The sequence below is a fragment of the Topomyia yanbarensis genome, chromosome 3 (genome assembly GCF_030247195.1).
Source record: "Topomyia yanbarensis strain Yona2022 chromosome 3, ASM3024719v1, whole genome shotgun sequence".
In the NCBI taxonomy this organism is placed as follows: domain Eukaryota; kingdom Metazoa; phylum Arthropoda; class Insecta; order Diptera; family Culicidae; genus Topomyia; species Topomyia yanbarensis.
In genome coordinates this window covers 167,804,974-167,824,584 of record NC_080672.1, presented here as the reverse complement: position 1 = coordinate 167,824,584, position 19,611 = coordinate 167,804,974, and the positions used below count along the sequence as shown (strand labels likewise).

Below are 19,611 nucleotides of genomic sequence, written 5' to 3'. Positions count from 1 at the left end.
AGTTTATCACGCATATAAAATGTTTCTAAGACACCAAATCTCTAAATCCAAAGATGAAAGCGTAATCAATTGCTTCCCGCTAGTTTCGCTTCCTGGAACACCGTGCATTGTTTGCTGAAAGAAGTAGTTAATTTTTTTATTTGTTGCTGTGTACAAGAATTTATAATTTTTATTCGAAAAGGACATGCCCAGAAATTTGTGGTTTCTTCCACTACATATTTCGTAGTGATGGGCATTTTCCACTCTTTTGGGCGCGAATTATCATCACAAGTCATACATTGAAATCTAAATGATAATGTGAAGCCTCGACATAGACGACACTGGGTCAGATTTTTAATTCTACCCCATGTCATTCATAACATACCCACTTAACCCGCACTAAACGTGCTTTTTAATACATAATCAATTTATTAACCTCATTGTGGTTAAAATGAATTAAATAAAGCTCCAGCATCATTGTAGAGGGCTAGAGCCCTTAGCTTTTAGCTCTTCATAAGATTAACTTGTGAAGTTTTCCCTTCACCAAGTGAACTCTTCAATTCGATGGATATTTAATCCAAAACTTTGGCTTGGTGGTAGGCCTTCCAAGAAATCTTTGAATAGTCTATCAGCCTTGAAATCATATGAATAAAATTTATGTAACTTCTCCGTGAGATACAGGAGGAGTCGTTTGTGACCAATCAATCAATCCACTATAAAACGACATTCTCTGCTTCGACCAATCTGCAAGACTACAAAGTACAACAGCGCGAGCGCTCGAGAGCTACACCAGATCACTTAAAAAGTTCAATCACTTTTTGTATTTGTTATAGCATGGACGTGTTATGGACGAAGAAATGTAAATATGTAGCGGAATAATTTCACGAATCAATTAATATATTTTGAAATATTTTTGTCAAGAGCATTTGGATTTGGAATTATTTAATGGAAAAACTTATTTGCTGATAGCTTTTCCATGATGCAATTTCTTTTTTTTTTTTTGCAATAAGGTCTGTATTCTCTGTAAGCCACTCTTGACTAGTTTTGCTGTCATATGGTTATCGAACTATATTTTGCAACAACTCCTACGCCCTTAAAAAAATTGTGCGTGACGTTCAGATTGCCAGAGAAAAACGAGGATAACATGGAGATTCACATGCTTTTGATTTTAATTCCGAATGGTATATGTAGATTATTGCATTCAGATTAGGTGCGATTTGCCAGAAATAGAAAAATGGACAGCTTAACCTGTATATGGCAACGAAGTCTGTCACTGCCGGTATCAAATAAATAAATACCCATGTAATGAATTTTAATTTGTTTGAAAAACTGTTGATTGCACTGAACACGTGAGAGCTAACATTACCGACAGCAGCAGAGAAGAGAGATCACATGAATGCGGAGAGCAGATGTTTCGCTCTTTGCGAGTAAAATGCATCTGAACTTTTGCGTACTGCGCAAGCAAAACAAACGCACAATAAATAAATACATTCGTTGACGACTATCGGATACTGCAAGTAAAATAAGAAAACCATTCAGGTAAATTCCTTGGTTTAACCTAGTTGAAATAGTAGATAACGAGATTCAAATATCACTGCTATACTGGGAGAATATCGTTACTGCGATTTTTCACGATTTAGATATTTACAATCCAAATGGAGCGAAACACTTGTCAGAGTGTATACTGAGAGCAGAAGAGAGTTAGATCGATTTACTGGAAGCGTGATTGTATTTGAGTTGATTTAATGGGTCACTCGTCTTCTCTTGCACGCGATTTTCCTCATCCGAACCCCTTCGACGCGAAGTGTGTGAAGTGTGCGAATTTTATGCTCAACGCTGGAACGGGCAATCAATTTCATTTACAGTGATTTTCACCTTTTGGTCAGCAATCGTGGTCGGTGATTGATTTTGCTAAGAATATATCAGTTTTCTATGACTAGTTGGTAACATATTGATTCCATGCTGGATGTGAAAAGTGCATAACGACTAACAAAGAAACAGGTTTCACTATATCTAAAGATATCACGCGAGACGAATATAGCTTATATATCTAGGTGAGCAAAATTTGATGGATATCAAAGGTTTATTTTATTTATTTCCCACGAAATATAGTGAATGTTCTAAGTTGTGAAATATTATTGATACACCTTGTTGATTCCAGATACTAGCGTAATCTTCGGTGATGCGATAGTAAAATAGTGATATGCATTTGTTTGCCTATTATACGTATGCAATTTAACATGTCGAACCAAAGTAGATAGATATATCGACGGTAGTATGTTCTCTTGTTCCAGAACTCTTCTGATAGTGTGGCATAATTTTTGTTGGTCTTGCAGTTTTTTTATTTGCATTAGCTCAAAAGGCCACAATTCAGAAATCTTGTCCTCCTTATTATACACCATGTTTATATTTAGGAGTTTTACAGAACAATACAACACATGGGTGACGAATGAATACCCAACCAAAGGAAACTATTTTAAATAGATTTTGATTGCATCTCACACGCAAATATTTTGAATATACAGTGATAAGGAATTATGAATTATGTGAATATTATGTTGTGAATTTTATTAATTAGTTTACAGCCGTACAATCAGCAACGTGTCTAAGTGAGTTGACTCGTACGAAAACATCCGAGAGGTTGATAACAAACGATCACTTTTTAATTACATCAATATTAGTAAATACATAATCTAATCATATGCATACATATATGATGATTGTTTATTTTTACGCTTCAAGCCTCAATGTAGATGACAATGCTCCAATTTTGAGTTTTATGTGGTATATGTTCTGTATGTGCGTATATCACCAAATTTTTTAAGATGGCAATACAAACCTAAACTAGAGGTGGTTAATGCCAGGGACATAACTATACGATTGACGTAGGGATATTCGTTGGCATATTATGTCATGGTCAAGCTGCGGTTACCTTTTTTGAACTGTAGATATTACTTTTGAATTGGAGTTTTTTTAAAACAATTATTACCAGCTTGTCCTCAAAAAATATCTAAATGTAGAACACTACTGCTAATTTATTAAACGCTTAACACATTTTTCGGTAAACTTCTGCTCACAAAAGCTCACGAATAGTGACTAGTTCAATTGCTAAATTCTCACTAAAAATAGCACTTTAGTATACGAATTCTAAAAAATACAATGAAAATTTCAAATTATTTTTCTTTTTCTTGATAGAGTAAGTGAGCCTATTAGATGAGGACGAGGGAGGGGGAGGTTGGGGGCAGGGTTGCCACTATTTTTTGAAGAAAATCTGGCAGTTCAACTGAAAATGTCTGGCAAAATCTGTCACTTGACCTTAGTCATCGAAATTTTGCATCCATTTTGCTTTTTAGAGCGTGTTTTAATGGAATATGACCAGGATTTCCAAAATTTGTTTGTTACAACTTCTATAATTTAAAAAGCTGTTATAATAAGAGATTTCACTGTTGGCTGGAGGCTTAAAAAACATTGGCTGTACCAGATAAATCTGGCATAATGGAAACCTCGCTGGGGTGTGACGTAAAATTCTGAATATCTGGAAAAATTTGGCAAAATTTTAAAAATCTGGCGAAATGTCTAGCTTGAACGAAGGTCTGTTCAGTTGAGAAAAATCTGGAAGATTCCAGATAAATCTGGAACATTGGCAACGCTGCTTGTGGGTCACACTCTGGGTGCTATCGATTTTAATGCAACGATGATTACCAGAGCTTCCTCTCGACTTAAGTCATCTTTCAATCCGGGACCCGACGGGCTCCCCTCCGCGATACTGAAAAGGCACATCGAAGTTTTAGTTGCTCCGCTTCTTCAGATCTTTAGAGCATCTATTACTAGAGGTATTTTTCCATCTTGCTGGAAATCAGCGAACATGTCCCCAGTTCATAAAAAGGGCAATAAGCGAGACGTCAATAATTACCGTGGGATAACTTCATTGAGTGCTGTCTCGAAGTTGTTCGAGCTGGTGATTATGGAACCGCTTCAGGCTCACTGTAAGCAGTACCTAAGTGACGATCAACATGGCTTCACGTCCGGGCGGTCAACTGCATCTAACCTGTTATGCTTAACATCCTACATAACATTGCAGATTTCTCCAACAGCAGCTTCAAGCCTTTGCTGACTGGTGTACCAACCGCATGTATGTAAACCCGAAGAAGTGCTCGGTAATATCGTTTTCACGGAAAAAAGGATTCGATCTATTTTAAGTACCGTCTTCTAGAAACAGAAATCGAACGCGTCAGTCACGTGAAGGACCTGGGAGTGATTCTGGATTCTCAACTTACGTTCAAACAACACGTCTCCTATGCAGTCGGTAAAGCGTCTCGAGCGCTAGGATGCATCTTCAGGATAGCCAAAAATTTTACAGATGTTTATTGTCTCAAATCGCTGTACTGCGCTTTCTCCCGATCAGTCCTTGAATATTGCCCTGAAGTGTGATGATGATATGATGATATGTTACTGCCACCTATTGTAGCAGGAGCACCCTCCATAGCACTGGGTAGTCCTTACACTTCAACTTGATCAAGTATTACCCACTTATTATAATCAGCATGTCATTGTACGAAGGGGCAAAAAGGAGTTGGGCGACCGGTAAGCAATTTCGCTTGCACGTATCATGGGGATGTTCAAGAATCTCCTTCAAATAACAAGATCATATGAATAAGTCGCAATGCAAGCCGTTGATGTGAAAGGTAACCCCAATAGGTGGGGAGAAGAGCCCGCCCAATGTCCACGAAATGTTAGTAACAGGGAGCTAGCGACTCTACTCTCCCTGTCCAAATCGCTTCGATCAGGTGCCCTGATGGTCCCTCCCAATTCCCTTTCGTTATATGAAATTTATTACATATTATGTGGAGTAATTTGATGTAATTGATCATTTACCTTTATCCATATATAGCAGATACCATGTGGCTGTAATAAATAAATTTCTCCATGTTCAGTCGACGTCATCTTTGGTGCTGAGCACAGTATTGTTTCCTATATTTTGAAACAAAAAAAGGAAAAGAAAAAGAAAGAAAAAAAAAGAGAATACGGAGGAATCACTTCGAAATGGGCAAGAAGAAAAACAATTCCTTAAGTTTTCCTATGGTGCTGAAAATGCTACAATATACCTGTAATCTGCACTGGGCATGATAATTTTACTCACCAAATTATACATGGTGTTTTTATTGTACCTACATGAATGTATTTCTTGTCACTTACATGTATTTGCGATCTTCCTCGCACCCCTGTTATTACCTAAAGCTCGACGAGACTCTGGACAGGGCATTTGTAATAAATTACGTAACTTCGAATAATTAGCTGGTATTAATATCCTATAATTATCGCTTTGTGTCATGCAATAATAAATGCTAAATCATTATTCGCAACCCTGTAGTAATGATTACTTAAATGTTTTCAGTTGTTAAATACCTGTGGGATGATATGTTTATTATATACAATGAATTAATGTAGTATTTAGTAACGAATATATCATTACACTTACTTAGTAATATGATATATTGGAATATAAGTTCGAGACGTGAAGTGCTGTTTAGTTACTCACCATAAAACCATTTACCAGAGAGCAAATTTAACCGATTGTTTTGACTGCGATTTGTCGATATTGACTGCGATTTACTCGTTGGTCGAACGTGTTATGTAAATATAATATTGGGTTCCTTTAAAATGTATAATCCATTCATATTGTCGCCTTTCTTCGATCGAATAGGTCATCTTTTGTTTCTTTAGTATTATTATTAATTCTGTTCTACATACCTCACTCTCGCCTCTTACTTACCTTTTGATTTGTTCACATCTTTCCAGTTAACTACTTTTCCTGTGTTTCCCATTATTTAAATTCCATGGCTTATTCCTTTCGTATATCTTGTCCTCGGCATATTTTCATTTGGGTATTCTGTTTCCGATCTGCTCTTGGGATACTTTCGCTATTCCTATCTCTATTGCTGCACTATTTCGTATACAGCATGGTGTCTTTCTTTTGTTGCGTACTATTGGTGGTGTAAGCTGATGTAAGATCGATGAGAACGGTTGTCTTGTATGTGCTGATTTGTTTCGTACTTATTTGTCAAAAACTAGCGTATTTTCAACCGGAACGTATCTCGCACCCTGTGTCCGTCTCCATCCTCTATTGCTATTACTTCTTTTTTCATTTTCTTTGATTTTTTGTCTTATTTCTCCAGTGCCTATATCTGCTTCCTTTCGTTTCTTCTTGTGATGATTCTCCTTCCGAAATTTCACTATTAGTGTTATCATATATTTCTTCTGCCTTTCTTTTTAGTTTGTCTTTGCATTTTGTCATTTCTTTCCATTGTTGTTCGCTGAAGTTTTGATATTTTTCCAAATCTTGTTTGAGTGCATCTGTCCATGTTAAGCTTGGTCTTCCTTCCTTCTTTTTTTTACATTTCAGTTTCAGCGCTTTGCGTAATGGATGATGATTTTCTCTACGAAGAATGTGTCCATAGTAATTTATTCTACCTACTCTAGCTCTCCTATTTATTGTTTTTCCCTCTAATATCCTGCTCGCATTAAATATAAGACCTGGGGGCTTCTTGCACTGGCTGAATATGTTTCTTAAAATAATTTTTTCGTATTCACTCATTGTTATCCTGTTTCTCTTCGTCAAAACTGTTGCTTTAGTACCATATAGAATAGATGGAGCTATTACTGTATTATACATTAATTTTCCTAATTCCCAAGAAGGGTTAAATTTTTTACAAAAATCAATGATAAGCCTAGATGCTTTAAGCGCGTTTCTACATCTTTGTCTATTGGTAAGTTTTCTGTTCAGTGAAGCAGTTAGGCATATTCCTAAATATTTTATACTTTCGCTGACCTTAAATGTTTTCCCGTTTAAAACTATCTCTTCTGGGGTTTTTGCATCGTTGTTGGGATATCTAATCATGGCTTGACTCTTCTCACAGTTTATCATAAGTCCTACATTTGACAATCTTTCCTCTAGTGCCTTCAATATTTCTTCCAGTTGTTTTTTACTTCTACAGATTATTAAAATATCATCTGCAAAAGCTAGAATCAATGGGAGTAATAGATAGCCTACATCCAATAATCTAACGCCTGGGATGTCTTCTTCAACTTTTTTTAACACATCTTGCATTATTAAATTAAAAATTATGGGCGATATCGGGCATCCTTGTTTGATGCCTTTTCCGCGTTTAGCTTCAGACGACAACTGGTTTTGCCATCTGATCCTTGTTATTTCCCCATGGACGCAAGTTATTATCCTATCGACTAGTCTCGTTGGTACCTTTAGTCTAACTAAGATGTCTGTTAGGCTCTGTAAGCTGACTGTATCAAATGCTTTTTTTATATCTAATGCTAGTATATATAACTTATCTCCTGAATTCCAATGTTCTTCCATAATCCTTCTTGCAGTAAAAATATGGTCGTCTGTGGATCTATGAGATGTAAATGCCGCCTGATGTAGTCCTGGATCACCTGCAAATGTTCGTAATTGTTTAGTTAACCACCGGGCATATATTTTGTATGCCACATTGCACAGGGAAATTCTCCTGAAATGTTCTGCTTCCGTAGCATTTGATTTCTTCGGGATTGGGACCTGTATTGATTTCTTCCATTCCTCTGGCATTTTATTGGAGAGGTACACTTCTTTTATGATCCTGGTTAGTGTTTCAATTGATCCTTCGTCTGCATATTTTATATATTCTGCGTATACTCTATCTGGGCCTGGGGATTTGCCATTACAAGAAGCTCTGATAATCTCCTTTATCTCATCCTCCGTTGGTGGGTTTGGTAATGGCGTGTAGTCTTGATCTCTACACTTTTCGATATTTGGCCCCTGGCTTTCCTTTAACATATCTTCCCAAACTTTATTGCTGATCACCGTTTTGCTAATTTTTTTTGTTTTGTGAATTCTTTCAGATACTTGTAAGTCTTCCTGATCCTAACACCTACATCGAAATCATTAAGATTTTTAAAAAAAACTCCTAACTTCCTTCTCTTTATGCTCTTTGATAGCTTGGATAAACTCTTGCCTACAAGTTTCCACCTTGTATCTATAATTTTGCATATAAGGCCGTTTTTTAGTTTGTTTTAGTGCTTTATTTAATCGGTCGCGAGCTCTTTTTCTTTTGGGGGTGTTTGGCAATATTGATATTCTCAATGTTTTCGACGCGGCCTCCTGAGTCTAATTGCTAGTTCGTTATAGCATTCGTCAATTGATTTATTACCCTCATTATCTGTTGGTGTTAATTTAGTTAAGCAATCCTGGTACTTCTTCCTGATTTCTGGATTTCTAAGTAGCTCCACGTTTATCCTTTTTGTCACTTCTTTTACTTTTTTATTCCATTTAGTTCCGTTCATTTTTATTTCTGTTATTATTAACTTGTGGTCTGTTTTTAATGTAGTCCATTTCCCTTTTATATATCTTATCCTGTAATCTTTCAATCGGGGGACTATAATATGATCTATTTGGCTTTGTTTTTCATTGCACTTCCATGTTATCTTTACATCCTTACCAATCATGGAAGACACATTCTTTATTTTGTTCATGTGCAGAAAAATTTTAAATAGTTCACCATTGTCGTTAGTTAATTCATGTCCTAACTTTTTTCCTATCCATTTTTTGTCTTCTGGATTAAGATCATTTAGTCCTAATTGGGCATTGAAATCTCCCATCACTAACATACGCCTCCTATCTTTTGTTATTCCGATTAGTCGGCTCAATCGATTATAAAAAGGACCTTGTTTTGCGTTCGGTGCATGCACATTAATAATTATTAATTTTTTATCACCTATCGCAATTTTTGCCCATAGAATACCATTTTGTACTGTCGTATCATTTGTTATTTTAATTCCTGATTGTTTTCTAACTAGCAGTGCCAACCCTCGCGACTTATTCTGGTGGTTTCCTCTTATTTTCCAAACGTAATTAGCTGAGCACACGTCGTCTCCAAGTGTGTTTACTTCCTGTAGTGCAGCAATGTCAATATTGTGATTCGATAGGACTTCATCTATCTCGTCTCTTTTTTCTCGGCTTCTACACCCTTTAACGTTCCAGCTAGCTATTCTCACAGCACTAGTTGCTTCATAGTTATCCTTTACATTCTGCCCCTTACCGTTTCTCTGTTCGTGTTCTTTTCTTGTATACTTATGGTTACCGTTCCTCTGTTTAATGTCCACTCGCTCAATCCTGCTGTATATCTCTTTTATTTCTTGTGTTTCGCTATTCGCTATCTCGGTTCTAGCATCGGTTTTTTTTACATCCTCCACATCCCTGTGCACTTCCTGTTCATCAACTATGCTATCGTAATGATTTTTTACATTTTCTCCTGTATAAAATATTCTAAGCCTTCCTTTGTGTGCAAAACCTTCTCCTATTAGATAGTTTATTCCATCCTGCCTCACAACCTGTATTGATATTTCGAATATTTCAGAAAAGGCTACTATTGCTTCCTGCCCTAGCCAGTACCCATTTTGTCTGAATTTATTGATAACTTCCTCAAAGGTTGATCCATCTTCTTGATATTCTACTAGGTAATTCTCGAATCGTGCTCTTCGCTCACATATATAATCCGCAATTAAATTTCGGGTGTTATCTACACTCCTGTCCGACGTGTAAGGCCTGCCTGTTTTATTCTCTAGTTGATCTAATAAAGCTCTTATCAAGTAGTTTCCGTCTCCTGTGATTTTTCTTACTACTATTTCTTCCCCCGTGCATAGTATTCGTCTGTACGTAGTTTCATTTGTACTTATCTCCGGCAAGCCACTTGCCCTTGTTCTTTCCTGATCCCTCCGTCCATTATCGCTTCCCTTTCCTGGTAATATGTCTGTCATTTCATATTCCATATTCAACATTTCTCTCACCTCATCCGAGCAAAATTCTATGTGTAACACATTCTCAATCGTACCTTCTTTCGTAATAGCAAATTCCAGTTTATTAAAAAATGAGTTGACTTTTCCTTTTCCAAATGTCAGCTTCGACCCAACTTCATTATATATCGATATTTCACACTCCAAAACTTCTGACATGATCCAGAGTGCTTCTTTTCCATATATTAATTCTCCAGATCTTATTTGTCTAGCATATGTATCAATAAAAAGCTTATCCATCCACCCTAAGTTAGCCATATTGCGTGCAAATTCCGTTTTGTGTTCCATCATGAAATCATATACGATTAAATTAAGTCTTACAATATCCTCCTCTTCGATTTCTTCCAACCCTAATTTTTCTTTTATTTGTGTCAAGACTAACCTGCTAAGGTCAGATTCCCCTATACATGTTTGTAGTTTCAGTACTACCCCTTCCTTTCGCACCAGTATTTCGTGTTCGCTCCAATCCATTATATTCATTTCCGTTAGTTCTTATTCAGTGGATATATATTCGCTTATGTATTTGTACACTCTTTGATAGAAGACACGCACTTACCTTGTTCTGGTGTATGTGATGTGCTGGTCGTTCGGAGAGTATTTTCTCTTGTCTCCGGAAAACTTGCCAGTGCCAGTACCAGCGTTACCGTTCTTACTTGTTATCAATCTAGATCCTTTCCTTTTCTTGCACTCTATTTACTAGACCTGATTCTTCTTTTTCCTCTTTAATACTTACAACTCTGCACTCTCTTTTCAGCGCACTCTTTTTCTCTGCCAGTTCTCTATTTCTCTGGCAACCGAAATAAGAACCCTACAACAGTATAAAATTAGTCTCACTCGTTTTTTTCTTCATCGACTTTCTCTCTCACACTTCTTCTACAGAGTATCACTTATCTTCCGTTTCCCTACTCTTGATCATTCAATAATTAGCTCTCGTTTGGTTCTTCCTCTCACCAACTCTCTCCGCTTTTATGGCAATTTTCGTACAAATGGCGTTCCCTGACGCCCAATTATTTTTCGCACTGCAGCAATTACAATTTCATTTTGTATTGATTTAATTTGTGTGATATTGGGATCACCACACAATACACTTTTTGCACGATATTGTGTTTTAAGGCTTCTATCCGCAAGCCACCGCTGTTTCCGCATCACACGACAATCAGTCACCAATTTATTTCTTCTCTGGTGCTCACCTTATCACTTTTCCTTATGTGATGCACTTTACCACCTTTTTTTCTGTATCGCACTTTACTTGCCAGCACTTATCAGCCTTTGACAAGTACCCGGCACTTTACCACTTTATATTTTTATTCGGTATAATTACCGCCGTCACTCCGCTGATAGCCGCTCGAATTGACTTGCTCTCTGGTAGCCTGATTTTATTGCGACTGTCTCACTCAACAGCAACTTTACGTCTGGAATATTGCCCTGAAGTGTGGAGCCCAAACTACAATAACGGCGTTGAAAGAATTGAAAGCGTACAGCGTCGCTTTTTACGTTTCGCGCTCCGTAGATTGCCTTGGAGTCCGATTACCTAGCTATGAAAACCGGTGTCAGCTGATTCAACTGGAACCCCTTTATGTTCGAAGGAATACAGCAAGAGCTTTGTTCATCGCCGACACTTTGCAAGGTCATATAGATGCCTCAGCTATATTAGAACAAATTAATATAAACGTCGCACCAATTAATATAAACGCGACAACATTATGCTTCGATTACCGTTCAGACGCACTAATTATAGTAAGCATCACTGGTCTACAAAGGATTTTCAACCAGGTTGCTTCAGCTTTCGATTTCAACGTGTCTAGACAAACTCTGCGTCAGCGATTTTCTAGACTTTTTAATCAATCTTTTAACCACATTTGACTTTATTACTGTTTTTGTGAATTATTGTATGACCACTATTTGTGTATATGACTTGAATGTTAGCAATAAGTTTATTATTAGTAAGACCAACACCATTGGGGCTTTGGTATGCCTGTTAGTGTTTAAGAATAATAAAGAAAGAAAGGATGGAAAAACGTAGAGGTTTGCAAATCGTCGCCTAGCGCTGCCATTCAGTGGTGAAAATGAACCTTTTATGGCATCAAAATGTAGCTGGGGTTTCAAACTAACAATTAGGACCTTTGGCCGGTAAATTTTCTCACATCTATCCACCTAAAAAAGCGATTTGCTTAAGTAGGTCCGAATAGCCCCGGGTTCCCCTACTATCTGTGATTGGCGAGTAACAGTTTGTCCGGAATTTTCTTTCAGAGAGAATTTTGACAGTTGGCTTTTAAGCCGTAATCATATGTTTGTCGAGAATTCATATTCTCGAATATCAAAATCAAAATCAAAAATTACCATAATGATTCAAGCGCTTTTTCTAGTTACTTTTCTATAGTAGCTTTATTATATCAAATACCAGATTCTATTGTTCAGCAATGTTGAAGCTTATACCACTTTTCACAAGTTTCTCGCTAACTGTGTATCAATATTTTACTCATAAAAAAGATATAATCAATTTTCCGAATTATGTACACATGACAAAACAATAACGCAAACGGTTGTGTGGGGTACATTTGTATTCCAGACAAACTTTTAGCGGGCACTGTTAAGTTGGTCAAGTGAAACGAATAGGTTGTACCTGCTTTAATGAAAGTTTAATAATCAAATGGATTTATGATAAAGATTGCTTTCAGTTAAAATAAACCTTAACAGAAAAACCGGGGTTGCAAATAGCTCTGGGGTACAAATGTACCACACAAAGCCGTTCTAAGGTGAATACTTCTAATTTCTTTACAATTCAGTTTTCCAGTAGATTGATTGCACTACGATGCGATAAAAGGCAGTTTTTTAACTGAGCGACCGAAACTAAAAGTCGTACGCATTTCTTATGCTGAAGGATCTCAGTCCGATTTTTACGCTTGAAGTTTATTTCCGATTTTTACATTCTAAAATATTTAAAGCGGTTATTTTCGATCACTCAATTAAAGCTACACACTTAATTTGGCTCTACGTGGTATTAGTACCACCAATTTTTCTTAAACTATAGTTCAACAATTCGTAACAACAACACTGTGTCTGTAATATTTTTTCAGTCTTTCCGTTGTGTTTTGTGTTATTTCAGATAACACGAATTGTAGTCAGTGGCACAAAAAAGACTGCTACGTCGCCGAAATCCTCAAAATATGCGCGTCGAAATGAACCTCGATATTCAGGAAAATCACAGCCTGAGAGATGACATCGATTCTCGTATAGAACAGTTCAAGCAGGATCCAGAAAGGATGAGCGAAATGAACATCTTTGTTGATGAAGTGCTAAACGAGGCACAGAAAAACGCCGAGGTGAAGCTACGCGATAAATCTGTGAGTTGGATATAATTAGCTATGCGATGTGTTCGTGAAATACTAATACAATAACGATTTCCAGGCGGAGGACAGGCCCCGGAATGGTACGTATAGATATTGTTTGAATTCGTGTTTCTCCGTTTGCTTAATTACATAGACGGTTACATTGTGTTTAATCGAACGATGCGCGTCGGCTTAGTCTTCGAAATACTGCATAAGCAGCAATTATAACACTTCAGTAATTGCCAGTCTAATCATTCAAAATGATATTATTAACAAGACAGGTGGAAGTGAGTAGTTCGGCTCGTTGATTTCCAGTGATAGTGCAGTTTTAAAGTATAAATTCCAATGTTTTGGCTTAATTGTTTGCGTTTTTCCTACCATGAATAATCGGAGAAGAAAAATCTGTTCAAAGTTCTAAGTTATGAATATGAATCAGCAACATGGGAAGTTTAACAATTGTCATATTAGTGTTTATACTGAAAGTGTTAGGCCCTATAGATGGAGCGGTAGGTATATATTTGTTTGCTATTTACCATTTTACTTTATCAAGTTATAGCTTCGAAGCAATTTTGTTTAGATGACAATGAAGCAGCTCAACAATTCACTCGAGATGATGCGGAAAGCCTGCGCGCCAAAGTATAAAGTTGATGAAGGTAGTTAAGAACACTTCTGATAATTCTAGGAAAACTAAAGCAGCATGCTGATGGAAATAACCCAAACTTTTTTCAGCGAGTTTAGATGGTCTCAAGTCAGGGGATTTTCCACCGGAACCGGATACTGAGTTAAAATGTTATACGATGTGTATTGCACAAATGGCGGGAACGGTAAGTAATATTTATATTTTGGGTCGATTTTGATATCTTTTCACAAACCTTTTTGTGGGTTTTAATTCACTTTACGATTTAAGTTAACTTTCCATCGCAAATTCTGTAGTAAATTATGTGAAGAAATAAATATGGTGTTCTGGTGTTATAAAACAGTCATCTTATGTTCGAGTCGCGACGAGAATGGATTATTTAATTAATATGATCGTAACCCTGTAAATGAGCCCTACGTACATTACACAGTTTGCACCCAATTCGCTAATTTTGGATATAGGGTGATGAGCCTATTTTCGCCATGTTTCTATTATCACCCTGCCCATTTGATATCGTTGGTTAGAGCAGCGTCTGCCATCTTTGTTTAAAAGGGCGAAGAGGGGGGGGGGGTATAAGAGTTGCAGCATGAAGAAAAAACTTTTTTGCGATTTTTTTAGAACTTTGCGCGAAGCGAATTGATCAATACTTTTGTACATTATAGTGAATCATTTCAGTAACATTCTGTAATTTTTTTTGCAAAAATATCGACAAACAACTCGGTGACGAAACTTTTGTAGAACGTCTCTGGAAAAACATGGTTTGCGGTGTTACCTACCATTCAAAAACTACTGAACCGATTTCTTTCAAACATTGCATACACATTCTATATAAAAATACCTAAACCCTTTTTCGTTATAAACTTTCAGTTAAGGGGGTTTATTACGCATTTAAAAAAATTCTATGTTTCACGAAAAATTCCGCCTTTTTATGAGTAAAAACCCCCTTAATTGAAAAATTATCTCAAAACTCAACGTAGGGGTTAGGTATTTTTTTACATAGAAGTATGGAAAATTTAAAAGAAATCGGGCAAGTAGTTTTTGAATGGCAGTTAACACCGCAAATCATGTTCTTTTCAGAGACGTTCTACAAAAAGCTTCGTCACCAAGTCGTAGGTCGATATTTTTCCATAGAAAAATTACAGGATGTTTTTGAAATGATAAATTATAATGAACAATAGTTTTGATTAATTCGCTTGACGCAAAGTTCTAAAAAAATCGCCAAAAAATATTATTTTCTCACTCTGAAACCATTTATTCAAGACATTGCAGAACTTTTGTAACTTTTTTTGTCGAAGCAGTCTAGTTTCTATCTCTTTTGTTTGGACAATTAAGGGCAATTTTCAAAGCAAAAATCGTTTTCTACAAAACTATATTTCTTCAAAGTTTCGAATACGACTTTACATATATAACCTTTTACTAATTTACCTCGCCTACAGTTAACCAAAAAAGGAGAAGTAAGCTTCTCGAAGACATCGGCTCAGATTGAAGCTATGCTTCCACCGGAACTTAAAGCGCCCGCCAAGGAAGCTCTGAACCACTGCAAGAATGCACGTAAGATTGAAATAACAAGTAGAGTTCAACATTTAAACTTTTTTATATCTGTAGAAGCATCGTACAAAGACCCCTGTGATAGAGTGTTTTACTCGGTAAAATGTGCTGCGGAATTCAACCGAGATGTGTTTATTTTCCCTTAAACGACGACCAACGGCTTATAAACAGGATGAAGCTCCAGGACCTAGGCTAAACCATTATCATAATTTTGGTGTTATTTGCTAATTATCAATGTTACTAGATTTCACAATTTTTATGTTATGTTTATGTTAGAAAATATAGTACAAAATCGCACAGAAGTACATACAATTAAAACAAAACTTGCATCAATTGTAAAAAATATATCGATTTAATGTCACTCAAACGTATATGTATAAAATAAACATTCATTTTTTATTTTTAGGAAACAAGCTTTTGAGTGGACTGAAACAGCATCGCGTTGTCACTCGTACTCGTGGTTTAGTTCTGAGAATTTTCGAAGCAATATGCAATTGCACAAACTCGGCTACACTACCGGGTCAACGAGCTGCTGGAGCAGCACCAACTGCAGCCACAGTCGCTAACGATAACAAGTAATTGCGTAATTTGCAACCACCGCGTTAAAAGTGTTGACTCGACGTAGCATCAATGTTACTAATTACCGTATAAGATTTCCAGAATGGTAAGATTTGAAACGGATGGTATTCTAAAAAAATATTTGGGGAGCTGAAGTGCGTATCTCAGCAACCAGATGTGGTGCATATTTATAGTACCAAGGTACAAATGTTGGTCTACCAGTTCCAAGTAAAACATCCCATATATAGTGCGTACGTCATATATGTGTTTAAGTGGTTATTATATTCAAAATATAATTTTAAGCTGAGAAAAAAAAATGCACGTATGGCAATATCTCGCTTATTGGATCTAATCCATTGCAATTAAAATTTGCATTCCAATCTTTCGAAATTATTTGATTTTCATTCCACCGGTGAATCGTCAAATCTAAGAAATTTATGATTAAGAGAAAATTTATTTAGAATTATAAGTAGATGTACCTTTATCTAATAGAATGCGTCAACGTCAAAATTTAATTCATTTTAAAATGTTTCAATTTGGGCGCTTAAGACTGTTAAATTCCCACGTCTATAGTTGTACAAATAAGCAGTTACATAAATCGGTTACTGAAAATTGTTGTTAGAAATAGGATGCGCGTGTATGCAGTAAAAACGGTTTGTAAACAAGCTATATTGAATGTCCAACGTAATGTATGTTTACACTATGAAAAGCGTACGAAAAATGCATTTTGTATATGCATACTTTTTATATATTCACTACACCTTTTGATACCGTATTTTTATTTTACTCTGAAACTCCAATTTTACCACCTGCTCGCTGTATTTTAGCGAAAACTGCACAATTACAGAAAGCTATTTTACCTTTAACAGCACCATAATAGAAAAATTATATATGTAAATAAGAGGGTATACTGACATGAAACAATCAAACAAATTTACTGACCGTGTTTCTATTACCTGCAAGTATAAATATATGCCCTGAATTTTAATTTTGGTATTTTCCAAGATTCTTTAGAATGTTTTTATGACCAATATTACAACATACAAATAGGTTAGATTATTCGAGTAGTACAACACATAGTTTTATTTTAAAATAAAGACACCAAGGTGGCACAAATTTTAGACTTCTGTGGAACCGATGTACAACTAGTTGTAATACGATCTACATCCACTATGCAAAATGTTGATTTGAAAGACTGCACTGTATTTTAGCACAAATGGTTTAAAGTTTGTATTAAAGACGCTGAATCCCTCTGGATAAAGACTCGCCATCTCTATCTTATTCTTATTATTCTGTAAGTGTCATTCTAATCGAGCACGAGACCTGTCAAAAGCACTCAATCCGAGGAGGAAAATCGCTTGGAATCCTTCTGGAACGAAGGCCATTGACAGGCCTCGTGCTCGATTTGAATGACACTGGCAGATAAATGGTAAACAAACGATAGACGTGTCAAGTCTTTATCCAGAGGGATTCGGCGTCGTTAGTTTGTATGTAATTTAACATGGATAAATAGTCAACATTAGATAATTTCTTGTAGACAAGTTGGTATGTATTCTAAAATATGTGCAATGCTAACTTCGAATGATACGAGTACAGTGTACAACTTACCCAAAGAGAGTAAGAGGCTACAACTTCTGATCCAAAAATTATTCTATATACAATGCTTAAGTTTCCACATCGTTCAGATGCGACCGTCATGAACAGCTAATCCGAAGGACGCGAGCTCGAATCTTGATTTCTGAAAATGAAGCAGGATCATATCATGTAGAATTGTTAGTTTCAAGTGTTGTAGTGCATATTAGAAAAACTCTAGAAAGAGAACTGCGGAGACTCCATTTTGGATCGATTGGATTCGCGTTTAGCTGTCAAAAAACGAATCCAATCGAACATTGCCTATCCTTATAACATTGGACGTGTTGCCATACAATGCCGGGGCATACGTTGCCAAAAATGCTGTTTTTCTCTCCGCAGTTCTCTTACTAGAGTTTTTCTAGTGCATATCCGTTGAACTTTCACAACAAACGGAAATCGTTCCCGCTTCAGTCTCGTTTCTATTGTTACCTACCGTTGATTGGTGCAGCGCATATTATTGTTCACTACAAAAAATATAATCATAAATTATTCAATTACAATTCGAACTAGCGTTCTTAAGATCACATATTTCTGATTATACCGTCTGAATTATATTTCCGCTTCACACCAATGGTATACTACCGCTCTACGCATTATTGTCCCATGTGTATACGGAATCCCATACCACATGGGACATTTATGCTTATAGCTGCAGTATAACTGGTAACAACAACCAATAGGTTCCCTCGATTGAAAGATCAGCTCGCCGGGTAGCCAGAGACGGCACTATTTTCATCGGTTCAATCACAGAGAACAACCGTTTATGCTCGATTCGAAATGTGACGAAGACGTCTGGAACACGTTTGGCAAACTTTTGTTGATGGTGCAGTATTCGATGCAAAGCAGTTGGAGTGCAGCTGTCAAACACGTGTAGTAAAAAATTGCGTAGATGGCGAAACACTGATTTCAAGCGTTTATCAATTTGAAACTGTTTTTAAGGATTTTTTGTTTACACTTAAATGTCTGTTATCTGTGGTTTAGTCTTGCAATAACTTAATAATTAGCTGTTATAGCTATGTTTTTAGAAATTGTTGTCCTTGACTAAATCTATAGAAGCACTCAATATATTTTCCAGTGGCCCCAGATGACATATTTACGATTTTAAAGGAAACTCTTTGTTTCTCATAGTTATCAGTAGCGTCTGACTCAAATGACACGTTCTCATAGTTAACTCCATACAAATTTAAAAACATCTGTGCTAAAACATGCTCCAACAGGATTCATTTAGATTCGACGAATTACAATTTTTCTAACCTAGTTCTGCGATATTTAATTTTTTTCATACATCCTTGTGCCACCCTAATAAAGACTGCTCCAAAACCTTTTTGATAAATTAATTTTTAAATACGAAGATAAAAAGCACCAATGCTATTAAATCACACTAACAGATAACGTTCATAACTAGATGAAAATGGAATCTCCATTAGACTTTATCTACTCCTGACGCATGTCGAAAAATAGTGGACCGGTTGAAAAAAAATTTCGTTGCAAGCGCCTATCAGGATTATATTACACTGCTCAAGGTATCCTGTATATCAGATTTATTTAATGGATATAATTGTGCATATCGTTTATTGTGCTTGTTTTGAATAGATGTAAACTGCAGTCGACAGATCAATAAAACGATATATTAAATTGCTTACTATCGTTCGTCATTAGATATCACATCAAACTTCTGATGGATCGAAACTGTTAAAATTTTTATTTTAAATAACGAAACAAATAAAAAAAAATTAAAGTAGCCTAAAGCTTAGTATGCACCTCTTGCGAAATGAGGTCGCGAAATATTTTTCCTTCTTCCGTGCGGAATTTTGACATTTGCTCGCGAAAACTAGTCTGTGTGTTTGCTGTTAGATGTCGCTTTTGATAACTGGAAAACGACATCAGCTGTTGTTTGTTTATTTCTTTTTTATATTTCTGTTATCATTTAAATGTTTTAAATAATGTATTTTATTAATTCATCACGGATGTGTATGAAATCGGTAACAATTGTAAACCTATTTGCCATTCATGAAGCTCTCAGGGAAGTGACGTACTCAGCGTGAATCATATTTCGAGCATGATTAATCATAATGCTTATTTGTG

The 19,611-nt window shown here is 36.2% G+C and overlaps 2 protein-coding genes across 6 annotated transcripts; both read left to right on the top strand.

Moving 5' to 3' along the window:
• The first annotated feature begins 1,377 nt into the window (after positions 1-1,377).
• On the top strand, positions 1,378-19,166 carry LOC131693181 (uncharacterized). 2 transcript variants are annotated; one of them, XM_058980799.1, is made up of 4 exons: positions 1,378-1,518; positions 12,929-13,166; positions 13,231-13,252; positions 15,743-19,166. In XM_058980799.1, exons 2-4 carry the CDS (start codon positions 12,990-12,992, stop codon positions 15,913-15,915), a joined length of 372 nt encoding a protein of 123 aa, XP_058836782.1. In that variant the 5' UTR covers positions 1,378-1,518; positions 12,929-12,989; the 3' UTR covers positions 15,916-19,166. The 2 variants fall into 2 exon arrangements, with proteins under 2 accessions (XP_058836782.1, XP_058836781.1); XM_058980798.1 differs by lacking the exon at positions 1,378-1,518 and adding an exon at positions 1,531-2,033.
• Positions 13,281-15,628, top strand: LOC131693180 (general odorant-binding protein lush). 4 transcript variants are annotated; one of them, XM_058980793.1, is made up of 5 exons: positions 13,281-13,657; positions 13,729-13,804; positions 13,881-13,975; positions 15,225-15,339; positions 15,394-15,628. In XM_058980793.1, the coding sequence occupies exons 1-5, from the start codon at positions 13,592-13,594 to the stop codon at positions 15,480-15,482; spliced, it is 441 nt and encodes a 146-aa protein (XP_058836776.1). In that variant the 5' UTR covers positions 13,281-13,591; the 3' UTR covers positions 15,483-15,628. The 4 variants fall into 4 exon arrangements, with proteins under 4 accessions (XP_058836776.1, XP_058836779.1, XP_058836777.1 ...); XM_058980796.1 differs by having other exon boundaries at positions 13,716-13,804; XM_058980794.1 differs by having other exon boundaries at positions 13,708-13,804.
• Positions 19,167-19,611: the final 445 nt, after the last annotated feature.

Coding starts and splice junctions, on each gene's coding strand:
- LOC131693180 (XM_058980793.1), top strand. CDS start 13,592: ATGGGAAGTTTAACAATTGTCATATTAGTGTTTATACTGAAAGTGTTA. Junction 13,805..13,880: donor AAAGTATAAAGTTGATGAAG/GTAGTTAAGAAC, acceptor AACTTTTTTCAG/CGAGTTTAGATGGTCTCAAG. Junction 13,976..15,224: donor TTGCACAAATGGCGGGAACG/GTAAGTAATATT, acceptor CCTCGCCTACAG/TTAACCAAAAAAGGAGAAGT.
- LOC131693181 (XM_058980799.1), top strand. CDS start 12,990: ATGCGCGTCGAAATGAACCTCGATATTCAGGAAAATCACAGCCTGAGA. Junction 13,167..13,230: donor TGAAGCTACGCGATAAATCT/GTGAGTTGGATA, acceptor AACGATTTCCAG/GCGGAGGACAGGCCCCGGAA. Junction 13,253..15,742: donor GGAGGACAGGCCCCGGAATG/GTACGTATAGAT, acceptor TTTTATTTTTAG/GAAACAAGCTTTTGAGTGGA.